The sequence below is a fragment of the Stenella coeruleoalba genome (assembly GCF_951394435.1).
Source record: "Stenella coeruleoalba genome assembly, chromosome: 17".
Lineage (NCBI taxonomy): Eukaryota > Metazoa > Chordata > Mammalia > Artiodactyla > Delphinidae > Stenella > Stenella coeruleoalba.
In genome coordinates, this window is record NC_137163.1 from 44,159,303 (window position 1) to 44,184,920 (window position 25,618).

The 25,618-nt window shown below is 35.3% G+C and overlaps 1 protein-coding gene across 1 annotated transcript in view; it reads right to left on the minus strand.

Annotated features, from left to right (window-relative positions):
* SLC26A7 (solute carrier family 26 member 7) overlaps positions 1-25,618 on the minus strand; it is a gene marked incomplete at both ends in the record, with an annotated part of 179,798 nt that overhangs the window by 118,468 nt on the left and 35,712 nt on the right. Inside the window, 2 exons of the mRNA XM_079901703.1 lie at positions 15,189-15,361; positions 21,122-21,232. Coding sequence (XP_079757829.1) covers positions 15,189-15,361; positions 21,122-21,232 — 284 coding nt within the window. The remainder of the gene's footprint in view (positions 1-15,188; positions 15,362-21,121; positions 21,233-25,618) is intronic.

Genomic DNA, 25,618 nt, shown 5'->3' on the forward strand with positions numbered 1-25,618 from the left:
CTGTGCTCATAGGTTGGAAGAATTAATATTGTTAAAATGATCAGACTACCAAAGGCAATCTACAAATTCAGTCTTTATCAAAGAATCAATGGCATATTTCATAGAATTAGAACAAGTAATTCTAAAATTTGTATGGAAACACAAAAGACCCAGAATAGCCAAAAAATCTTGAGAAAGAAGAAGAAAGCTGAGGGTATCATGCTGCCTGATTTCAAACTATATTACAAAGCTGTAATAATCAAAACAGTCTTGTACTGGCACAAAAATGACACATGTAGATCAATGAAACAGAATAGAGAACCCAAGACCTCACACTTACATGATCAAGTAATCTACAATGAAGGAAGGAAGACTATATAATGGGGAAAAGATAGACTCTTCAATAAATGAAAATTGAACAGCTAAATACAAAAGAATCAATCTAGATTACTTTCTCACATCATATACAAAAATAAACTCAAAATGATTTAAAGATTCAAATGTAAGTCCTGAAACTATAAAACTCCTAGAAGAGAACATAAGCAGTACATTCTTTGACATCAGCCTTAGCAATATTTTTTTGGATATCTCCTCAGGCAACAGAAATAAAAGCAAAAATAAACAAATGGAACTACCCCAAATTAAAAAAAAAACTTTTGTATAGTGAAGGAAACTATCAAAGCAAAAGGAAGCTTACTGATGGGAGAAGATATTTGCAAATATATGTCTGATAAGGGGTTTATATCCAAAACATATAAAGGACTCATACAACTCAATATCGATAAACAAACAACCCAACTAAAAAATAGGCAGGGGACCCAAAAAGACATTTTCCAAAGAAGACAAACAGATGTCCAACAGACACATGAAAAGATGCTCAACATCACTTATAATCAGGAAAATGCAAATCAAAACTACAATGAGATACCACCTCACACCTGTCAGAATGGCTATCATCAAAAAGATAACAAATAACAAGTGTTGGCCAGGTTGTGAAGAAAAGGGAATCCACATGAAATGTTGTTGGGAATATAAATTGGTGCAGTTACTATAGAAAACATTATGGAGGGTCCCCCCAAAATTAAAAATATAATTACCATTTGATCCAGTAATTTCACTTCTGGGTATTCACTTGGAGAAAACAAAAACACTAATTCAAAAAGATATATTCACACTAATGTTCATTGCCACATTATTTGCAATAACTAAGATATGGAAGCAACCTAAGTGTCCATCAATAGATGAATGGATAAAGAAGATCTGGTATGTATATACAATGGAATATTACTCAGCCACAAAAGAGAATGAAATCTTGCCACTTGTCACAACATGAATGGATCTAGAGGGTTTATGCTAAGTGAAATAAATCAGACAGAGAAAGACAAATACCTCATGATCTCACTTATAGGTGGAGTCTAAAAAGCAAAACAAAGAAAACAAAATAAAAACAGACTTATAGATACAGAGAGCATATGGGTAGTTGCCAGAGGAAGGCAGGGCGGGAGGTAGGGAGCAAAAGAGTTTCAGGTGATTAAGAGGTATAAACCTCCAGTTATATAATAAATAAGTCACAGGGATGTGATATACAGCATAAGTAATATGGTCAATAATACTGTAATAACTTTCCATGGGACAAATGGACTAGACTAATCATGGTGATCATTTCATAATGTATACATATGTCAAATCATTATACAGTACAACTGAAACTAATTTAATATTGTACGTGAACTATATTTTAATTTAAAAAAAAGAATAAAATACACCATGATCAAGTGGTATTTATTTGAGCAATATAATGTTGGTTCAATATTAGGGAATCCATTCATATAATATACCACATAATAGATTTAAGAAGAAAAAAATCATATACTTGTCTCTATATATGCTGAAAAAGCCTATAACAATATTCAACACTTTTTCAGATTTCTATTCAAAACACAAAATTATAAAACAATACATAATTTCTTAACATAATAACATATATAGACTTTATTTTTAAGGCCAGCATCTTAATTGAGATGCTAATGGCATTTTGAGTAAGCTTAAGAAAAAGACAAGAATGCCCACTGTTTCCACTATTATTTAACATTATAATAGAGTATAACCTAATGTAATTGGACAAGAGAAATCACAAATTATATGAATTTGTAAAGAAGTAAAAATATCTCTAGAAAATACCAGAGAATCAATGAACAATAAAATGAATTTAAATAATGAACTCAATAAGTTATCAAGATATATATAAAAATCAATAGCTTTCATAGACACAAACAATAACTAACTAGATGGCATAATGATAAAGAAAGCCTCATTTGTAGTAGCAACAAAGATGATTAAATACATAGGAATAAACTTGACAAAAATGTGCAAAACCTACGAGAGGAAACACTCCTGAAAGATACAGAACTATGGTTGAACAAAAGGTAAGACATCCCTGTTGTTGGATAGGACAACTCAACATCATAAATATGTCAGTTTAACACAATCTCAATAAAAATATCAACCAACTTTTTTATGGAGCTAGACAAGGTGATGCTAAAGTGTATAAGGAAAAACAAACATATAGGAATAGCAGGAGCATACTAAGAAATAAAAACTACAAAGGTGGATTCCTGCTGTAAGATATTAAACCATACTATAAGTCTCCATCTCTAAAACAGGGTGGTACTGCCACGAAGATTTTATGTATAGACTAATAGAATAGAATAGAAAGTCCTGAGCTAGATCTAAATAAAGATGGATATAATGAGGGTTGCATCTTAAAACATGGAAACAAAGATGAGCTTCTTAATAAATGTTGCTGGCATAACTGGCAAGCCATGTAGAAAAAAGATAAAGTTAGATCCATATCTAATGCCACACACAAGAATAAACTCCACACTGATCATGAAACTAAATGTAAAAGAAAATTATATATAAACAAATATATAATAGAAAATAATTTAATAAATTAATGTGGAAAAATATGGTGAATTCCTCTGTAAACTCAGTGTAGGAAAAAGATTTCTAATGCTGACTCAAAATCTGGGGGCAAGAAAAGAAAGAATTCATCAATTTGACTATATAAATTTTTTTAATGGCATGGTAAAATAAAGTTAAAGAAAAACTGTCAAATTAGAAGAAAACATTTGCAGCATATATCACAGATAAAAGACTAATATCCATAATACGTAAAGAACCCATAAAATTTGAGAGGTAAAGGACCAAAACTGTGATAGAAAAATGGGAAAGATATATGAACAGACAATTCACAAAACGGATATAAATGGTCTTAAACATATGAAAAAGTGTCAAATCTCTCATAATTTAAGAAACACAAATTACCCTTGTAATATAATTTCTCACCTACCTGATTGGCTAAAATTGAAAAGTCTCACAACACATTCTGTTGGTGAGGCTGAGGGAACTCTCACACATTTCCATGGGAATGCAAACTGCTACAACTCCTTTGGAAGGGAATTTGACAATATCTAAAAAATGTACATATGCACTGACTTTTTGGATCCAGGAATTCCATTCTAAGACTTCACCTTGAACAGATACCAATAACATTATGAAAGTTCATGTGCACATACATAGCAGCATTGTTTACAATTGCAAAATTTTGGAATCAACCAAAATGCTCAAATATAGATATGTTGAATCACTATGATATATCCATATAATTAAGTACTATGCAGCAATGAAAAAGCATGAAGGACTTTTCTATGAGCTGACATGGAATGATTTCTAGGATATGTTGTAAAATAAAGTAAAATACAAAAGAATACTACCTTTCATATGACAAAATGTGGGAAATAAGAAAACACACATGTATCTTCTCATTGTGCAATAAGAAAAACTAGAAGTATAAACCTGGAATGAATGAGATGGGTTACCCCCAGAAGGTGAGTGAGACTAGGATAGAAATGATGAGGATATGGGGGGTGAAATGTGAGGAGACTGAAATTCTATGAGTGTGACTTCTTTTAAAATGCCCTCTTGATATAACCATAATTAAAATCAACAAATGTCAGATTCAATTATTTATTTTAATCACAAAATTATTACCTAGCATAATGTTTGTTATTTCTTAGGTTTCAGATTCCTGAACTAATATAGGCATATTTCATTTTATTGTACTTTGCAAATACTGTGTTTCTTTTAAAAATTGAAGATAATGTGGCAACCCTACATCAAGCAAGTCTGTGCCATTTTTACAACAGCATTTGCTCAATTCGTGTTCGTGTTGCTCAATTACCAAAATCACATTTTGGTAATTCTCTCAATATTTCAAAAATTGTCATTATTATTAAATTTGTTATGGTGATCTGTAATCAGTGATCTTTGATGTTACTGTCACAAGCCTCTGAAGGTTCAGGTGATGGTTAGTGTTTTTTAAGCAATAAGGTATTTAATTAAGGTAGGTACATTGCTTTTCTAGACATAATACTATTTAATACTTAATAGACTATAATATGCTGTAAACATAACCTTTATTTGTACTTGGAAGCCAAAAACTTTGTGACTTGTTTAATTGCAATATTCACTTGAGGACCTGGATCCAAAAGATCCAACAGACCATACAGTTTTGGTTGACAACAGACAGATGGCTTTGGAGGTCAAATAAAGTCCATCCATTTGTTTAAAAATTGGCTAAAATATAGGTCACGTGTCCAGGATCAGAGCTAATGACAAAGGAAAGCAGATGCTTGACGAAGTTACAAGACAAAATATGTTAACTCTGGATCAGATCTTACATGTAATGAAAGGCCATGAAAACCAAACTATTTTTACTATCTTTGATAATATCCTGTTTTAATCTTGTGATTCTATGGAGTTTCATTCTGGGAAATGAGACATTTATTTTTATGTTGCTAGAATTGTGACATTTACATTTATATTTTATTATCATTTAAATTCTTAATCCAGGAAACAACCTAAATGCCTATTTATAGACGAATAGATAAAGAAGATGTGGTACATATATACAATGGAATATAACTCAGCCATAAAAAGGAATGAAATTTGGTCATTTGTAGAGATGTGGATGGACCTAGAGACTGTCATACGGAGTGAAGTAAGCCAGAAAGAGAAAAACAAATATCGTATATTAATGCATATATGTGCAATATACAAAAATGGTTCAGATGAACCAGTTTGCAAGGTAGAAATAGAGACACAGATGTAGAGAACAAATGTAAGGAAACCAAGGGGGGAAAGTGGCAGCAGGGGGGTGGTAGTGTGATGAATTGGGAGATTGGGATTGACATATATACACTAATATGTATAAAGTGGATAACTAATAAGAACCTGCTGTATAAAAAAATAAATTAAATAAAATTCAAAAAATAAATAAATAAATTCTTAATCCAAATTGTCTATATAATAACAAAATACCTGGTAATTGTTTTAAACTCACAGAAAATAGTTAAAATGAGAATAAGCAGAGGTTGCTGGGTCTTATTGCTAATTATATATGCTCTTAGACTTTTAAAAAATACTAATATATATCTAAAACTACTTTCTCCATGCTGAATGGGATAAGAGAAGGTCCAAACCTAGGAAAAATCATAAATTCAAAAAGAAATATGAATGGAAAACAATGGGACCAGAAAAAGTAGTGATAATATCTTTGCTGTGTTAACACAGAGATTTTTATTTTAAGTGAACATAAGTTAAGGAAAATCTATACCAAATCTATGGCAACATATCCAAATCTGAATCACCAGTTCACATGGCTGATTATTTCTGAGATGGACACAGATAATAGATTCATGAGGGGGACTCACATAGGCCAAGCTAGGAGGAAAAGGCCACTAACCTTGCTTTTGCAAGTCTCAGACATAGGTTGACATCATTCATGTCATGTTAAAAATGAATAGCAAATGTTATAAGGTACCCAGGCAACAGGTTTGTATTTCATGAAAGCACAGACTCAGCCACAGAATATATCTATTGGCCCTCTAGTCTGATAATCTCCTAGGTAAAGCTACCACTCAGATGATCTGTTTTCTGAGGAACTGTGAATGCTGGAGTTCTTTGTCTTACATCCTTAATTCTTCCATCCTTTTTACATAGCTAAAAGGCAATGTAACTCTAAGAATTTTAATGTTTCTTTCCCTCTAGGTTATATTTTTCTTCCTACAATCCAATTACAGGCAATCATCAACTATTTTTCTCTCTTCTTGTAATTTACACCATCTTTGACCTTGTAAATAATGTAATACTGTAAAATAGAGCCTCTAGCAACCCAGAAAACAGCCACCAAGGAAGTTAATGTATACCTAAGCCAGTTTAAAATGAGAGAGTAAGCCAAAATGGCTATCAAGTAGGCAACCCATGTCTAATAGTCAGTACTTGTCTACATTTATTTTATTTTCACTTCTGAGTTATCTAATTTTGACAACTGATTAGAAACAGTAAATTACATGGTCTGATATTTTTTTATCTTCTAAATTTATTTATTTTTTGGCTGTGTTGGGTCTTTGTTGCTGTGTGAGGGCTTTCTCTAGTTGCAGCGAGTGGGGGCTACTCTTCATTGCAGTGCCTGAGCTTCTCATTGCAGTGGTTTCTCTTGTTGCAGAGCATGGGCTGTAGGCATGTGGGCTACAGTAGTTGTGGCATGTGGGCTCAGTAGTTGTGGCTTGTGGGCTCTAGAGTGCAGGCTCAGTAGTTGAGTCACATGGGCTTAGTTGCTCTGTGGCATGTGGAATCTTCCCAGGCAAGGGCTCAAACCTGTGACCCCTGCATTGGCAGGTGGATTCTTAACCACTACATGACCAGGGAAGCCCCCATAGTCTGATATTTTGAAGAAACAGATAGACTAGAGCAGATCTGGCAACAACAAACATGCTTGATGCTGAAAGGGGCAAAGACTGGTACAGATCTGAATACCAAACCCTCACACCAGCAAGTCTATGGCACAAACTAAATACCATTTTTTAACTGATGTATACAGTAAAATCATAAGATCTGAAAATTGGGAAGGATCCTAGCAATCTAGTCATGTCTCCTTCCCATTGTAGGAATCTCTCCTACATTATCCTACGGTGATGATCTGATCACTGTGTGAATACAAGGACTACATCATTGCCTTACAAGGATGCCCATTCCCTTTTAAAAAATCATTTTTTAGAAAGCTCATTCTTGAAAAGTCAAGAACTCCTTCCCTGTAACTTCTATTTATTGATTTTAATTCATTTATTCAACCAGCACTTATAAAGTAATTACTCTATTTAATAGACACTATTTTCATAAATATAAAACACATCTGCCCTTTATCCATGTAGAGAGACAAACACATGAACAAGAATAAAAATAAAGCAACAGAGTAAGTGGCCAAGACGGGGGAGTAGGGAGACCCTGAGCTCACCTCCTCCCACAGGCACATCCAAAATTACAACTATATACAGAGAAACTATTGATGAGAAAGACTGGAAGACTAGCAGAAAAGATCTTCTACAACTAAAAATATAATGAAGGAACCACAATGAGATGAGTAGATGGGTGGAAACACAGTATAGTTGAGACTCACACCCCTAGTAGGTGACCCACAAACAGAAGGATAATTACAATTGCAGAGGTTCTCCATAAGGAGTGAGGGGTCTCAGTTCCACATCATGTTCCCTAGCCTAGAGGTCCTGCAGTGGAAAGAAGAGCACCCAGAATGTTTGGCTTTGAAGGCCATGGGGGCTTATTTTGGGGAGAGCCAGAGGACTGTGGAAATATAAACTCCACTCTTAAAGAGCACACACAAAATCTCACACACTCTGGAACATAGGGCAGAAGCAGTTATTTGAAAGGAGCCTGGGTTAGACACATTTGTTACCCTGGAGAGCCTCCTGTAGAGGCAGGAGGTAACTGGGACTCATCCTAGAGACATAGACACTGGTTGCAGTCACTTTAGGGGGCTCATTCTGCCATGAGGACACCGGTGCTGGCAAAGGACATTTGGAATCCTCCCTCTAGCTTATTAGCACTGGGACCCAGGTCCACCCACCAACCTGTAGGCACCAGTACTAAGATGCCTCAGGCCAAGCAACTAATCAGGCAGGGACACAGCCCCAACCACCAGCAGCACTGCTGCATTAAGACTATCTGAGCCCATAGCCACCGTGGGACAGGTCCTACCCACCAGACGGCTGACACACCAGTGCAACCATACTAGCCTGAGGCCACACCCCCCATGCCTCACAGCCAGAAATAGGGACCCAGCACCACCCACCAGTAGACCAAGATCAACTCTGAAAAACTCAGGGTCCTGAAGCCAGAGACCCTGGGACCCAGCTCTGCCCACCAGTGGGCAGGCACCAGCCCTAGGACTCACTGAGCCCTGGCACCACCCATTAGTGGGCCAGTACACCAATGCCAGATACCCAGGGCCCTGCAGCCAGGGACTCTGGGACCAAGCTCCACCCACCAGTGGGCCCACACTAGCCTCAAGAACTGGCTTCAACCACCAGTGGGTGGACACCAGCCCAAGGACAACTGTGACCCTGAAGCTTGTGATGTTATGATGCAGCTCACCCACCAGCAGACCAATGTCAGCACTGAGACACCTTGGGCACTTCAGCCAGCCACCTCAGGAACCTGCCCCACCCACCAGAAGGTTGACGCCAGTTTTGGACCCCCCAGAACCCCAGCCAACTGTGTCATGAACAGGTCCTGTCCAGCAGTGAGAAAACTCCAGCTCTGGGACCCTTAGGGCCCTGTAGCCAGAGACCCCAGGACCTGGCTTCACTCACCAGTGAATTAGCACTAGCCACTGGACCCCCAGGGACCAGGCCCCACCTACCAGCAGGCTGACACCAGCTTTGGGAAACCCCAGACACTGCATCCAGCCACGTCAGGAACTGACTCCACCCACTAGCAGGACAACACTATATCCAAGATTATTGGGCCCATAACCACCCACCCCGGAACCCAGCTCCACATACCAGTAGGCCAGCACTAGCCGTGGAACCACCTAGGGCTTTGCAAACAGCCACATCACTACCAGGCCCTGCCCACCTGCAGAAGGCAGTTTTCCCAAAAGACAGGGCCTAGCAACCAAACTGGACAGACCACCTACAGTAGTCAGCCTGCAAAAACAGAAGGATGCATAGAGCTCAATAAGGGGCACACCTAACAATATATAGAACTGGTGATCAGAGAGTAGTGTGCTGCTGGGACAGATAGGACATCTCCTACAAAAAGCAACTTCTCCAAGGTCAGAAAACATAGCCAACCTACCAAATACATAGAAATAAAAATAACAAATTAGGCAAATAGAGGTAACAGAGGAATATATTCCAAATGAAAGAACAATAGAAAAAACAACAAAGTGAAGTGGAGATATGCAACCTCCCCAATAAAGCTTAAAGGTAATGATCATAAAGATTCTCAGACAATTCAGGAGAAGATTGGATGAACAGAGTAAGAAGGTAGAAGATTTTTAGCAAAGAGTTAGAAAATATAAAGAACAGAGATGAAGAATACCGTAACTGAAATAAAAAAACACACTAGAAGGAATCAACAGTAATTAGAAGAATGGATTCGGTAGCTGGATGACAGAGTAGTGAAATTCACTGAAACTGAGCAGAAAAAATAATAAAAAGAAATGAGGACAGTTAAAGAGACCTCTGGGACAACATCAAGCATACTAACATTCACATTTTAAGGGTCCCAGAAGAAGAGAGAAAGGGACAGAGAACTTATTTGAAGAAATAAGGGCTGAAAATATCCCTAACCTGGAAAAGGAAACAGACATCCAGGTCCAGGAAACACAGAGAGTTCCAAACAAGATGAACCAAAATAGGTTCACACAAAGGCACATTAAAATAACAATGTCAAAAATTAAACATAAAGAGAAAATATTAAAATAAGCAAGGGAAAGGAAACTAGTTACGTAAAAGAGACTTCCCATAAGGCTATCAGCTGACTTTTTGGCAGAAACTATACAAGCTACAGGGAGTGGCATGATAAATTAAAGTGATGAAGGAGAAAACCCTACAACCAAGAATACTCTACCCGGCAAGACTGTCATTCAGATTTGATGAAGAGATGAAAAGTTTTAAAGACAGGCAAAAACTAAAAGAGTTAAACACCACCAAAACAGCTTTACAAGAAATGTTAAAGGGACTTCCCCAAGTTAAAAAGACCACTAGATATATAAAAATTGAGAAAGAAAAAAATCTCATTGGTAAAGGAAAATACATAATGAAGGTAGTAAATCAACAATAACATATAAAGCTAGTTGGGAGGTTTAAAGACCAAAGTAGTAAAATCATCTAAACCACCATAAGTAGTTAAGGGATATTTTTTAAAAGTTGTAAAATATGAAACATTAAATGTGGGGTGGGAGATGCAGGACTGTTAGAATGCATTTGAACTTAAGAAATGAACAACCCCAAATAATCACATATACATATAGAGATTTCTATATATAAACCTCATAGTAACCACAAACCAAAAACCTATAATAGATACACACTCAATAAAAGAGAAAGGAATCCAAAGATAACACTAATGATAGTTATCAGATCACAAAGGAAGAGAACAAAAGAAGAATAAAGGAGCAAAAAACAACCACAAAACGATCAGAAAACAATTAACAAAATGGCACTAAGTAGATAAATATTAATAATTACTTTGAAAGTTGATGGACTGAATGCTCCAGTCAAAAATCCACTCCACATAGAGTCACTGAATGGATAAAAAAACAAGACCCATATATATGCTGTCTACAAAAGACTCACTTCAGAAATAAAGACACCTGCAAATTGAAAGTGAGGTGTTGGGAAAAGTTATTCCATGCAAATGAAAATGAAAAGAAAGATGAGGTATCAATATTTATATGAGACAAAATAGACTTTAAAACAAAGACTGTAATAAGAGACAAAAAGGACATTACATAATGATAAAAGGATCAATCCACAAAGATATAACAATTGTAAGTATATATGTACTCAACATAGGAACAACTAAACACATAGAGACAATATTAACAGACATAAAGAAAGAAATTGACAGTAACACAATAATAGTAGGAGACTTTATCATCCCATTTAAATCAATGAATAGATCATCCAGACAGAAGATCAAAGAGTGGCCTTAAATGATGCATTATACCAAATGGACTTACTAGTCATATATAGAACATTCTATCCAAAAGCTGATGAATATACATTCTTTTCAAGTGTACATTGAACTATATTCAGGATAGATCCCATGCTAGACCACAAAGCAAGTTTCTGTAAATTTAAGAAAACTGAAATCATTTTAAGCATCATTTCCGACCACAACACTTTGAGACTAGAAATTAATTACAAGGAAAAAAACTGCAAAAACACAAACTCATGGAAGCTAAACAGTATGCTACTGAACAAAATTAAAAATCAAAGAGGAAAAAATCAAAATTGAAATAAAAAAATATCAGAAGATTAATGGAAATGAAAAGACAAGGATGCAAAATTTTATGGGAAGCAGAAAAGGCAGTGCTAAGAGGGGACTTTAGAATGATACAAGCTTACCTCTGGAAACAAGAAAAATCTCAAATAAACAATCTAACCTGATACCTAAAGGAACCAGAAAAAGAACAAACAAAACACAAAGTCATCAGAAGGAAAAAAATTATAAAGATCAGAGAGGATATAAATTAAATGGAGACTAAAAATAAATAAATAAATAAAAAGGTCAATGAAACAAAAAGCTTGTTCTTTGAAAAGATAAAGGATCATAAAAGATTACTAAGAAAAACTATATGCCAATAAAATGGACAACCAAGAAGAAATGGACAAATTCGTAGAAATGTACACTTTCCCGAGATTGTACCAAGAAGAAATAGAAAATAAAAATAGATCAATATGAGTAATGAAATTGAATCCATTAAAACAAACAAACAAACTACCAACAAACAAAAGTCCTGGACCAAACAGCTTCACAGATGAATTCTAGCAAACATTTAGAGAAGAGTTAACATTTATCCTTCTCAAACTATTCCAAAAAATTGCAGAGGAAATAATGCTTTCAAACTCATTCTACAAGACCAGCATCATCCTGAAACCAAAACCAAAGGTATCACACTAAAAAGAAAATTACAGGCCAATAGAACTGATTAACATAGATACAAAAATATCAACATAATATTTACAAACCCAGTTCAACAATACAGTAAAAGGATGATACAGCATGATCAAATGGGATTTATCCCAAGGATGTAAGGATGGTTCAATATTCGCAAATCCATCGATGTGATACACCACATAAACAAAGTGAAGAATAAAAATTGTGATCATATCAATAGATGCAGAGAAAGCTTTTCATAAAATTCAACACCATTTTTGATCAAAACTCTCAACAAACTGGGAATAGAGGGAAAATACATCAACATGATAAAGACCCTATATACCCCACAGCTAACATCACATTCAATGGTGAAAAGCTGAAAGCATCTACTCTAAGATCTGAAATAAGACAAGGATGCCTACTCTCACCACTTTTATTTAACATAGGATTAGAAGTCATAGTCACAACAATCAGACAAGAAAAAAGTTAGTAATTCAAATTGGAAAGAAATAAATAGAACTGTCACTGTTTGTCCATGACATGATAAAATACATAGAAAATCCTAATGACACCAGCAAAAAAACTACAAAGAATTCTGTAAAGTTCCAAGATACAAAATTAACATACAAAAATCTGTTATATTTCTATACACTAACAGTGAATGATTATAAAGAGAAATTAAGAAAACAATCCCATTTACAATTGCATCAAAAAGAATAAAATACCAAGGAATAAATCTAACTAATGATGTAAAAAACCTGTACTCAGAAAACTATAAGACATTGATGAAAAAGTTGAAGATGACACAAACAGGGACTTCCCTGGTGGCACAGTGGGTAAGATGCCACACTCCCAATGCAGGGGGCCCAGGTTCGATCCCTGGTCAGGTAACTAGATCCCACATGCATGCCACAACTAAGAGTTCTCATGCCACAACCAAGGAGCCCATGAACTGCAACTAAGTATCCCACCTACCACAACTAAGACCCAGTGCAACCAAATAAATAATAAATAAAAAAAATATTTTTTAAAAAGATGACACAAACAGATAAAAAGATATATCATGTTCATAGATTGGAATAATTAATATTGTTAAAATGACATACTATCCAAGGCAACCTACAGATAGATTCATTGCAATCTGTATCAAAATCCCAATGGCATGCATTTTTCACAGAACTAGAGCAAATGATCCTAAAATTTATATGGAACCACAAAAGACCTCTAATAGCCAAAGCAATCTTGAGAAAAAAGAACAAAGCTGGAGGTATCACACTCCCAATTTCAAACTATACTACGAAGCTACAGTAATCAAAACAGTATGTTACTGGCACAAAAACAGACACATAGCTTAATGGAACAGAATAAAGAACCCAGAAATGAACCCACACTTATATGGCCAATTAACCTACAATGAAGGAAGCAAGAATATACAATGGGGAAAAGACAGCCTCTTCAATAAATGTGGTTGGGAAAACTGGACAGCTACAAGCAAAAGAATCAAACTGGACTACTCTCTCACACTATGCACAAAAATTAACTCAAAATAGATTAAAGACTTAAATGTAAGATCTGAAACCATAAAACTCTAGAAACAGGCATTATGTTCTTTGGTTCTGTTTTTTTTTTAATTAAAAAAAAATTCAGGTAGTATGCTCTTTGACATTGGCCTTAGTAATACTTTTATTGGATATGTTTCCTCAGACAAGGGAAACAAAAGCAAAAACAAACAAATGGGATTCATCAAACTAAAAAGTTTTGTACAGCAAAGGAATCTATGAACAAAACAAAAAGGTCACCTACTGAATGGGAGAAGATATTGCAAACAGTATATCTGATAATGGTTTAATATCCAAAAAAATATTAAAAACTCCTAGAACTCAACATCAAAAAACATACAACCCAACTAAAAAATAGGAGAGGATCTGAATGGACATTTTTCCAAAGAAGACATACATTTGGTCAAAAGGCACGTGAAAAGATGCTCAACATCATTAATCATAAGGGAAATGCAAATCAAAACCACAATGAAATATCACCTCACACCTGTCAGAATGGTTATTATCAAAAAGACAACAAATAACCAGTGCTGGTGAGGATGTAGAGAAAAGGGATCCCTGGTGCACTATTTGTGGGAATGTAAATAAGTGCAGCCACTATGGAATACATTAGGGAGGGTCCTCAAAAAATTACAAATAGAAATACAATATTATCCAGCACTTCTACTCCTGGGTATTTATTCAAAGAAAATGAAAACACTAATTAGAAAAGATATATTCACCCCTATGTTTATTGCAGCATTATTTATAATAGCCAAGATATGGAAGCAACCTAAATGCCCATCAGTAGAAGAATGAATAAAAAAGATGTGGTCTATGTATACAATGGAATATTACTCAACCATATAAATAATGAAATCTTGCCATTTGCGACAACATGGATGGACCTAGAGGGTATTATGCTTAGTAAAATAAGTCAGACAAGGAAAGACAAATACTGTATGATTTCAATTATATATGGAATCTAAAAAACAAAACAATAAATAAACATAACAAAACAGAAGTAGGAATATAGAGAGAACAAATAGATGGTTGCCAGAGGGAGGTGGGTGGGGAAAGGAAAGAAATAGTTGAAAGAAAATAGAAGTACAAACTTCCAGTTGCAAAACAAATGCGTCACAGGTATGAAATACACAGTGTGGGGAATATAGTCAATAATTATGTAATATCTTTGTATGGTGACAGATCTTAACTAGACTTATTATGGTGATTATTTTGAAATATATAGCAATATTGAATCACTATATTATGTAACTATAAGATAAATAAGTACAATGTGTTAAATGTAATTAATACTGCTGTATGTTATACATGGAAGTTGTTAAGAGGGTAAATCCTAAGTGTTCTCAGTACAAGAAAAAATGTTGTTTTTTCTATTTCTTTAATTTTGTATCTATATGAGATGATGAATGTTCATTAAACTTAAATTCCATGATGTATGTATGTCAAATCATTATGCTGTACACCTTAAGCTTATATAGTGCTGTATGTCAATTATCTCAATAAAACTGGAAGAAAAATTCAATTGACAGGAAAAGATGACTTTAATAAATAAAACACCAATCGCCTTTTCTTTGCTACTGTCTCCCTTTCTTTATTCCCAAGTTTCAGCATACTTACCTGAATCACACCTCCCAAGAAGGAAACAGCTGCAGCAACACCAATCCTTTGCATCTCAAAGTCAGATAAGCCCAGCACACTTGTGTTACTCTGTGTGGTAAGGTTCTGACTGTTCAGAGGGACAAGCCGTTCCACTGCATTAGCTGATATTAAGGATGTCAAGGCAAAGGTGCCTAAAGTGGGTGGGGGGGGGGATCTTCTGTTAGTAACAGACTCAATAAACATTATTGGATTCCACCATTAAAGTTGAATCCATGTTGTAAAACCAAAACAGATCTATTAGAAGCACTTTCCTCTGCACCCCAACTATTCCACCCTTCACTCCATGGAATAAACAGAAACTCACCTTTTTATACACAAATTTCTTCCACATACAGCCATGCCATCTACTTGCTATTCCCTCCTAGGCCATACATTTTCCTACCTCTCTGCAGACCTACATAGAGAATGTCCTCAAAACAGGGATTAAGATCATGGTGTGGATTTGAATCCAGCTCCTCCATTTAACACTATCACGATTTAAAGCACATTACTTTGAGTCTAAATCGCCTCATCCATAAAATGCAGGTAATAATGCCTATGTTTTAGAGTTTGAGGAGAATATAAATGAGATGATAAATATGAAGACCTCAATAGGCTCAGTGGAAAATATGACTCTTTGCTGAATCTGGGGCTCATTGACTGAAATTCTTGCTCCTCCAACCTACTTATAAAAACATCCTTGTCTTTCCTGGTCTGGCTCAAATTCCATATTCAACATAGATCCATCCCAGATTCCCCAGTCCAGGTTAAATATTTCTATTCCTTGTGCTCTCATAACAGAGTACACCTTTATTATAGTATAACAACAACATGCTGTGGCCCATAAAATGATGAAACATACCGTTTCTGTCTACTGTAACTAGATAAGTTTCAAAGGTATATCCCAGGAATTGTCCTGGCCTCACACAAATGCAGGACCATTTTCAGTGTGTTCCCCTCTTCCTGCCAAGAGTTCTGATGCTCTTATCTTGGCACAGCATGTCTGAGAATGTAGCCACACCAGCAGGGAAATTTCCCAAAGAGAGGGTTCAGCAATTTTGGATTAAAGAAACAAATTGCAGCATGGTAAAAACATTCCCCCAACCCTTTACCTAAAGACCTTACTTTGCCCCAGGTCATAAATGACACTGTGAAAAAGGGCCTGTCACAAGATATAGACATCTCAACAAATGGTATGCAGCCTCATAGGGCAAGAGAGCTAAGTCAGGCAGAAACAAAGTCTCAGTGGAAAGCTGACGCAGAAAATCCTTTGGTTTTAGAGGATAAGTGAGGCAGTATGTGCTGTGATTCAGAATAGTATGGTGATTGTAGCCTCCAATAAACCTCACCTTAAATCTCAGTACCACCATCTCAATATCTTTATCTAAAGACAGAAAGCATTCCTCACCCAATGGGGTTGTGATGAGACTTAAATGAAATAATGTACTATACCACATATCCCAATATATTGCATGTAGCTGACACCTAAAAAAGGTAATTCTTAATAAGATTAAAACCGGAATGCTCTGTTATAGTCTGTTATTCAATGTTCACTGTTCCGTTGAATTGATGGTATATAAATACATAGAGCAAATTGCATAAAGTTCTCTTAGGGAGCTAAGTCATTCTCAATAAATCATCAATAAATATCAACTGTCATGATCACTGTTCTCATCATAAAGTACTAAATTAAGAACACATCAAGGACCAAATATATATAATGATTAGAGACAAGATTCTGACATCAAGGATTGGCAATGCCAAATAAGGAATATTTGCCATAGGATCTGCCCTTGCCTTATTTTTTCAAGGTATGCTACAACAGAATTTCTCAAAGTCTTATATTCTTGAAAGTGAAGAAGTGTGTATTTTGGCCTTTAAATCTAGAACATAAAGCAAAATGATTTGTACAAAAGCCACTGAACAAATGACTAGAGAACTGAGAACAAAAATGATCTAGAGTTAATTTTTGAGTAGGCCTAGCTTTCCTAAGATTTGAAAGAAGATAAGAAGGAATTGAATGGTAAGAGAGAACAGCCAACAAAAATGTTTTGTTGAGAAAAGAAAAGTGAGTCTCACCTGTGTGTGAGTCACATCCCAAGAACTTCTCTAGAGAGAGACATTGCCAGAAATGGCTATGGGGTTACTTACTGTGTCAACATGGTTATGGGAGTATTGCCTCTTTTCAAAGGATGACACTTTGCTGTTTCTGAGATAGTTGAGAACAATCAAGGATGTTGAGGCTGCTGGTGACTATATGATGATGTTGTGAATGACATTTTACCTTCTCTATCTTATTGGTCTTGCTTGTCTTTATCTCCTCCCTACTACTCTTCTGCTCTTTCCTTCAATTTCTCAATGTTTCATTCTGGTTAGGCTTTAAACCTACTAGTGGTACCCTTAAATACCACTAAACCCATCTAGTAGCTTAAGAGTGGATGACAAGACCTAATAGGAAGTGAATTGGGGCCTCAGAATTGGACAGGGCTAAGTTCAAATTCCTGGTCAAGGTACCTAACCTCTCTCAGCTTGCTTATTTGTAAGATAATGATAAAATATCTAGCTACAAAATCTGGGTAGAGATTAAGTGATATTTCATATATAAAAACATCTGTCACAATTCCTACCACATTTGGTAAATAATTGTTTGCTTATTTTCTTTTCTTCTACAGAGAATTCTATTGTCTCCCTAATCTTTTCTCTAAATTAATGAACATATTTTTCTCTTTAAATTTTTTTTCTCTAATTTAGAAGATAATTATATCCTACAAATTGTCACATATGGGTTATCTTCAACAATTTTGTTTCCACTGGACTGATACCCAAGTTTCTGTTCTTTTCCTTTTTAGTCTAAGATATGTTCTTTGCAAGTCACAAGAAGCAATCAATGATTTATTCCTTTTTAAAATATATATGTATTTTAAATTAAAATAAGAAAATTGTGCTGTTAAAAATATAGCACATTTGGTGTCTTTATATTCTAGCTTTTGAATTATTTGCTTTTAAAGATACCTCAAGCATTATTTATTATTGAATTTAGTAATTCATTATTGCATTCTGATTACCTGAGTTGGAGGGAAAATCCCAGATAATGTGATTTTTCTTTATGAAAGCAACATCAATCTCTTAATAGTAAAGTAGAAGTAGGCATTCCCACACACATATATACACCAAAATAAAGTACAATAATATTATTTAAAAGAAAAATATGTTTCTATACTAAATGTTTGCAGAAAATTTAGGTTGATTCCTATAATTAAGATCATAGGAAGTTCAAAAATAATTAGTTTGTATATTTCTCCTGATATATATATTATATTTAATATTATTAAATTTGCTAAATACAGAACCTTATACAAGTGGTAATGTGTATATATATAAATATAATGCCATGAGGAAAAAGGATCATTTCTTCTTTACTGAGTCTAAAGAATTCTAAATCTGTTGGGATAAAAAGAGAAATGAGGAGATCCAGCTGGCTCTGTCTTTTGGAGAAGTGCTTATGTAGAAATAAAATGCCTTAAGCATTTATTGTGCTATACAGTATCTATAGTAAAGCCTGTAAATTATATGTATTTTGAAATGTATATTATTTACCTAGTAGACTACGAGATTCCTATAGCTGTTAATAATATTTGTTAAATCCAAAGTTTTACATAAACGGCAATTTCAAAACCATGTCACCAGTAAAATGTTTATGATTCCTTAGGAAATAAAGTGGTTTATGTAAATACATACTTAGGTATATCAAGTTAAGTATTTTTGACTTCTTAAAGTAATTATGGTCTATTGGGAATTTTTTTTTTTACCTTTTCTTTTATCCTTTGTTTAACAGAGGAGATGTTTTGAGTTCAGCTCTAAAAATAATCTGCTTTTTCTTTCTAATGACATATTTAAATGTTTTGAAGAATGAAAATAAATTTCCTAGGAAATTAGGGAGCAGGAAATTTTGAATATAATAGGCTTCAAGAACTTCTGATTCATTATTGTGCTTTTCTCCCTTTACATCAACACAAAAGGAAACTGCATTCTTGAGCAGCTGATTGTAAAGAGGAAAAGCTTGGGCTTCAGGTTTGACCACACTTGGCTTGTAATCCATGCATCTACAACTTAATCTGTGCTCTCACAGAAAACTTTATGAAATTAAGAGGTATTTTTAACCTAAATATGCAAATAATGATGTCTATTTAAAATAATTGTATTAAGATAAAATAGCACATGTAAAGCTCTTAATAAATCATCTAATAAATAGTACACCTAAGGTTCTCAAATTTAAGTACATATCTACACATACATGTGTAGATAGATGCATTATTTTAAAAAACTGGAGATTGTGTGAAAATGCTGATTCTGATTGAATAGATCTGAAGTGGGATTTTGCATTTCTAGCAAGATTCCACATAAAACTGATCCTGCTGGTTCGTGGACCATACGTTAGGTAGCAGTGTTGTAAATGTCTGATAATTGTTGATCCTAACCTCCATGACAAAGTTGATTATATAAGAAGCCAAATTTACATAAATAAGACATTATTTTATAGGTTAATTTCTGCATGAGAAAATGCATGTATCAATGTGGTAGGCAGAATTATGGCCTTCCAAATGCATCCACATCCTGTAAATATCTTATGTTACATGTCAAAGGGTAATTAATGCTGCAGATGGAATTAAGGTTGCTAATAAACTGACCTTCAGATAAGGATATCCTGGATTGTCTAGGTGTACCCAGTGTAATCACAAGGGTCCTTTAAACATGGAGGATGGAAGCAAAAGATCATAATCAGAAAGAGATTTCCCTGCTGACTCTGAAAATGAAGCATTTGAGCCAAGAATTCAGGAAGCTTTTAGAAGGTGGAAAAGTTAAGAAAACCAAATTGTTCTCTAGAACCTCCAGAAAGAAATGCAGCTCTACTGACATCTCAGTTTTAGCCCTGTGGGCCTCATTTCAAACTTCTGATCTCTAAAACTATGGGATAATAAATTTTTCTTGTAGGAAATAAAGTTTTCTTCAATAACACAAACTGACCACTGAAGAAATAGACACAAAATGGTATTACTTGCTTACAGACTGATATCTTGCATAAACAAAATGGATAAAAATGCGTCTATGGATATTTCCTCTTGAGTACTTTTATTATTATTACCATAATATTTAAGATTAAGGTATCATTTTTGTAATGATAGCAGCTTTTATTAATTTTTATGTAGCAAGTAACAAATTAGACACTTGTACATCAATTATGTTATCAATATAATCATGATTTTTTTTTGACATTTTACTATCAAGAAAGCAGCAAATAGACCTTTAAAACTTTGCCCAAGCTCATGCGATAGCAAACACTAAATGTGACACACACCCAGGTCTATCTAACTTCCAAGCCTTTGTTTTTAACCAGGCTGCTCTATTATCAGATTACTTGTTCACATTTTATTTGGTAATGAAATGCTAGGCAATGTAAGAGATATACTAATTAGAGGGCATTGTAGAACCTAGCTTGGAAGAAACTTAAAAGATTGTTTAATCTAAATATTAATTACATGGAAAATAATTTTCAATATTTGAGTAACTAAATTTTATAGTCTTTTCCTCAGAGTGCTTATTTTCATTTCATTGTAAATTCAGAACATTTATCCTTCTCTTACAGTCTTTTTACAACTTAAAAATGAACAGAATCTTTAACAATAACCTTGGTTACATAGTAATATAGCAATAAATCACAGTATGTGTTGAGGCACAGAAAGTTAAATGTCTTGCCCTAATATTTGCTGATATTATTTGCTGATAATATTTGCCCTAATATTTTCAGTAGTAAAGTAAGAATTACATTGGAAATGTAATCAGTAACAAATGATCACTTCTGAGTCCCCTTCATTAGTAATATGAGAAGCATAAGCATAGACAGAAATTATTACCTGTGGCAACATGACGTCCCATTCCAAATATGGCATAAATGATGGCAGGAAACAGAGACCCATACAAACCAAACACGGGGTGCACAGATGAGAGAACAGCAAAGGCCAACCCTATGAAGAAGAACCAGAGTAAATAGGACCATCTTATAACCCCAAGATACAGTCCATTACAAAGTAGAATGGATATTGGTTTATTTAATATGAAAGGAATTATGATTTAATTATTCTACTTGCTCAGTGAAAGACTAGCATCATTGTCCTAAATAACAGAAAATTCACTTATTAGCTCATATTTACATTTCAATTCTAAAACCATTCTTTTTGGCCTACTACTTTTTACTTGATTACAGAGATGGCTACAAGAAGACATTAGCTCGGAGTGTCTTCCTGGTAAAAGTGAGAATCATTTTCACATGTTCATTCTATTCACACAATAGCATCTGTGAGATAGGCAGAACTAGTAGCAATACCACTGACAAATAAGAAGCCTGACATGAAATGTAATTAAGGCTGGGGCAAAAAGGATTCACACATTCAAAGGTGCCTGGTTGGCTGGCTAGCTGGCTGGCCTAAGATTGTGTATCCCAGTATTGGGCCAGTGTGTGAATTCATGAATGTCTCATAACTGGACCCCAGCCTGTATTCAGGTACAATTTCCTAGAGTGAAAAAAACTCAACTTTGCTTATTCAAAGAATAAGTAAGGTGTACCTTAAAACTGTTAATTTTTGTTCTCCTTAGATACTACTGCCTGCACAGTTTGTTTGTCACAGGCACATAGAAAATTTTCCTAGACATGTCTAAATTACCACTAGCCATTTAAACGTGACCAAAGTGTGCATGAGTATAAATTGATTAAAGTGATCTTGTTTGCCGCTGATCCTTGGCATTAAACAGGTAGTTCTGAGGCAGGAGATAGATGGACTCCAGGATAGAGATTTACAACTTGCCTGCCTGTTTACATTCCCTGGGGAGAGGAAAAGATGGGCTTCAGGCTGGACACTTACAACTAGCCTCCTGTTTATATTTCCTGAGACAGGACATAAGTGGGCTCCAGGTTAGATATTTACAACCAGCCTCCTGTTCGCACTTTGAAATAGAAATAACAACAGAACTGGTTAAATAGCTAAGCTTTGTCTCCTGAGGACACTCTAAGATAACAGTCATGGCAGGAACAGAGAGGGGCTAAACCCTGTCCGAGTAAAGATCAAGAGGTCATGCATTTCCCATCCTTGGGGCAAGGGAGACACTGCACATGCGCAGAAAGGCTCAAAAAGGAGGGGGCACCACCCCATAATATGTGACTCTAAGGCCACTCTTGGGCTGAAATCCATTTTGGAAAAAAGTTGGGCATGCATATTGGGAAGCATCCTATGGCAGGTCAGGTGTGGAAGAAGAAACCAGATAATTGACCAAAGGTAAACAAAGACCCTGAAGAACTGCCCTATATAAGTGACTTAACCACCTCTTTACCGCTTTCCTCATTAGGGAGGATGCCCACACCCTTTCTCTCTGGATGTACGTCTCTGCCTTGCTTCTATCTTAACTAAACAATTTCTTTGTGTTCTATCTCACTTGTTGTGCTATGTCTCTAATAATAAACTTTGTACCTGTTTTTACAGTTTTTGCCTCCATGAGAAATACATTTTTAACTGGGGGTGAGAACCAAGGAAAAATAACTTCTAGCCTCTAACCCTTGGTGGTCTGGTGGCTAAAGTTCCTGGTTTTCATCCAGGCTACCCAGGTTCAATTCCTGGGCAGGGAATTAAGCCACCGCTCACTGCTGCCTCTCCAAGATCAGTTCAGCTAGGTTCTGATAATCCATTCAAGTTTACATGGTTTAATGATAGCCATTTGATTGAGCATAATGGACTTGACAAGCTACAAAAAGATTTGAGGAAGGAGCTGGCATTAGAACCTAGATTACCTGAACATTAGGCCAGTTAATTATTCACACTATGGAGCCTGGCAATCTGGTTCCCATATCAGTACTTTTTACTGTTTAACTTTTACTATTTTAAAGTTAAGTTTAATCTCTTTAAAATAAATAAACTCTAGTTTTACATCAAATATTTTGTTTCAAGAAGTACAAGATATTTCAGTTACAGTTAAAATGCATGAAAGATCTACCAATAACCAGTTCCTTCTTCAGTGTTAAAAACCTGCTTGGGTTGCTTGTTTGCTGACAATGTATTCCTAAAAGTCTGGTGAAGACAAATAAAAAGTTGTTATAGAAGAGTTACTGGCAGAGGCTGCTCTAGAATTTCACACAGGCAGGATGTGAGGCAGCAATCTTGCTGCTGAGAAAGGTCGTGTGAAAGTGCAGGTCTCCAAGCCAGGTTAGCATTGTAAAGCTAAACTTTCCCCCACCCCAATAACAAACAACTCCTGGCATTTATTATAGTGTAAGCAACTGTGTAAGAATATTTTGTGCATTAAATCAGTCATATGGAAAGCTAAAAAGCAACTTTTTCTCATCCATTTTCAGAATGAGTTACTTGATAAAAATTACCTATCAAGAGACAGAAATACAGAGTGCTTCCAAGTAAGAAAAAATGTTGCCCACATTTCAGATCACCCAGATCTACTAAATCAGTGATGGGGGGAAAGGGAAACATGTATGTGGCATATTTAACAAAAGCACCTTGGCTGAATTGCATGGACACTAAATTCTGAAAGATGTGGTAAATACCAACAGAATCAAGTTTGCCAGAAGTACCCTATTTGGCTACATTTCTACTCCACCTGCAACAGCAAACGTAAATACAAAACTAGAAGCAGTCAGAATGGCCATCATCAAAAAATCTAGAAACAATAAATGCTGGAGAGGGTCTGGAGAAAAGGGAACACTCTTGCACTGCTGGTGGGAATGTGAATTTGTACAGCCACTATGGAGAGCAGTATGGAGGTTCCTTAAAAAACTACAAGTAGAACTACCATATGACCCAGCAATCCCACTATTGGGCATACACCCTAAGAAAACCATAATTCAAAAAGAGTCATGTACCAAAATGTTCATTGCAGCTCTATTTACAATAGCCCGGAGATGGAAACAACCTAAGTGTCCATCGTCGGATGAATGGATAAAGAAGATGTGACACATATATACAATGGAATATTACTCAGCCATAAAAATAAACGAAATTGAGCTATTTGTAATGAGGTGGATGGACCTAGAGTCTGTCATACAGAGTGAAGTAAGTCAGAAAGAGAAAGACAAATACCGTATGCTAACACATATATACAGACACAGACCTACTAGAGAATGGACGTGAGGATATGGGGAAGGGGAAGGGGAAGCTGTGACAAAGCGAGAGAGTGGCATGGACATATATACACTACCAAACGTAAAATAGATAGCTAGTGGGAAGCAGCCACATAGCACAGGGAAATCAGCTTGGTGGTTTGTGACAACCTAGAGGGGTGGGATAGGGAGGGTGGGAGGGAGGAAGACTCAAGAGGGAAGAGATATGGGAACATATGTATATGCATTCACTTTGTTATAAAGCAGAAACTAACACACCATTGTAAAGCAATTATACTCCAATAAAGATGTAAAAAAAAAAAAAAACTAGAAGCAGCTGGATTCTCTCCTCTTGCCTTGTGAATAGGTACTTTTTGTCTGCTTTATTACAAAACTCATCTCTCTCTCTCTGTTCATCCCAAGTGAAATCTATAAAAAATTAGTTCAAAAACAGAATTTCTTTGGATCTCATATTCCTATCAAATTAAAATAGGAATAATCATGGAAAACATTTCTAACTGCAATCTTTAAAAGATCTCTAGACCTATAAACGCAAAATATCACCTCAGTAGATTTTACAAGAATGATCTCAAAGACCAGAAATCATGTAGACACTTCCTTAATCTCAAATGACACTGATACTGAGCTTTCACATTAAGCAAATGTTGTACACTCTCATTGAGAATCTACTTCTCTGCTAATATGACAATGAACAATGGCCAAAATGAAGGAATGAACTAATTCAGAAATACAATGCTTTAAATTTCAAGTACCCCTTCCATAGATAAAAACTAAAAAACCCAAACCACCCTCCCATACCCACCTCCAAAAAGGAGAGGAAACAGCATAAAGTTTTCTTTCTCTGATTCATTTATTATTCTGGTTCATACTGTAACCAACATACATATTTTCATACAAACTAAAATATGTTAAATCCTCCAAAAATAATGAAAATACTAACTAGTTAGAGTCACTTACAAATTAGTATAATTATCTACACTTTTCTCCATGTTTAATAAAACAGGGTGTTCAATTCAATCAGAGCAGAATTAGAACTCTCTATTACTTTGGGGGAAAATTGCTGCAAATACTAATAGATATTTGTATTATTTAATCTCACTTAGATAAGAGCAAAAGCAGCACAACAAACAAAAGTATAGAAGAATAAAAACAAAATGGGGGGCTTCCCTGGTGGTGCAGTGGTTGGGAATCTGCCTGCCGATGCAGGGGACACAGGTTCGAGCCCTGGTCTGGG